The following is a 705-nucleotide window of genomic DNA, read 5'->3' on the forward strand; positions in this document are numbered from 1 at the left end:
ACTTAGAGGATTTATTCTCTCTATACGGGTTTTAAAACGCTGGAATTTCTTCATTTATTTTCAGAATATTTCAAACTCCTGCTCAGGTGCGATGACGTAACTGACGACAGGACGGTAGAGGGTAAAACTCTACCACCTATCATGTATATGGCGCAGCCCTACACTCAGGCGAATAATTAAAAATAAAAAAGCAAGCTTAAGAGAAATTTGTGTTGACTGTTTTTTTTTGTCGACTCGTCTCGTTTATCAGATTCGTTCTCCTCACCTCCAGCGAGCTCAGTGTCTTCTTTCCGAGCGCCGACTTCTTGCTCTCCTCCTTGTGCCGCAGAGAAGAACTCTTTGCATTTTTCAGTTTCAGAGCTGGAACCTTGAGCTGAGCACAGTGAGCTAAAAACCTGAAAATATTCAGGATATACTTAAGTCAGATTATTATGAACATTACACGAATCAAACTGAACCTTTTCTTTTAAATTAAATTAATATGTTTTTTTAAAGAACAAGTTGTAAGGCTGGTAAAATATATTTTTACTAACTTTAAATCATGCATTACTAAAAGTACAGTGGTTTGCAAAAGTATTCATACCCCTTGAACTTTTCCATATTTTGTCACATTACAACCACAAACATAAATATATTTCACTGGAATTTAAAAAATACCAACATGTTTTGTATAGATGAGGCAAATTTAAATTAAGACATTTAAAG

At 34.9% G+C, this 705-nt stretch overlaps 1 protein-coding gene across 1 annotated transcript in view; it reads right to left on the reverse strand.

Annotated features, from left to right (window-relative positions):
• Positions 1 to 265: 265 nt before the first annotated feature.
• Positions 266 to 705, reverse strand: part of LOC106535226 (centromere protein Q) — a gene marked incomplete at its 3' end in the record, with an annotated part of 6,649 nt that continues 6,209 nt past the window's right edge. Inside the window, 1 exon segment of the mRNA XM_014032180.1 lies at positions 266 to 395. Within this exon segment, the coding sequence (XP_013887634.1) occupies positions 266 to 395 (130 nt within the window).

Source organism: Austrofundulus limnaeus, unplaced genomic scaffold, assembly GCF_001266775.1.
Source record: "Austrofundulus limnaeus strain Quisiro unplaced genomic scaffold, Austrofundulus_limnaeus-1.0 Scaffold1389, whole genome shotgun sequence".
Lineage (NCBI taxonomy): Eukaryota > Metazoa > Chordata > Actinopteri > Cyprinodontiformes > Rivulidae > Austrofundulus > Austrofundulus limnaeus.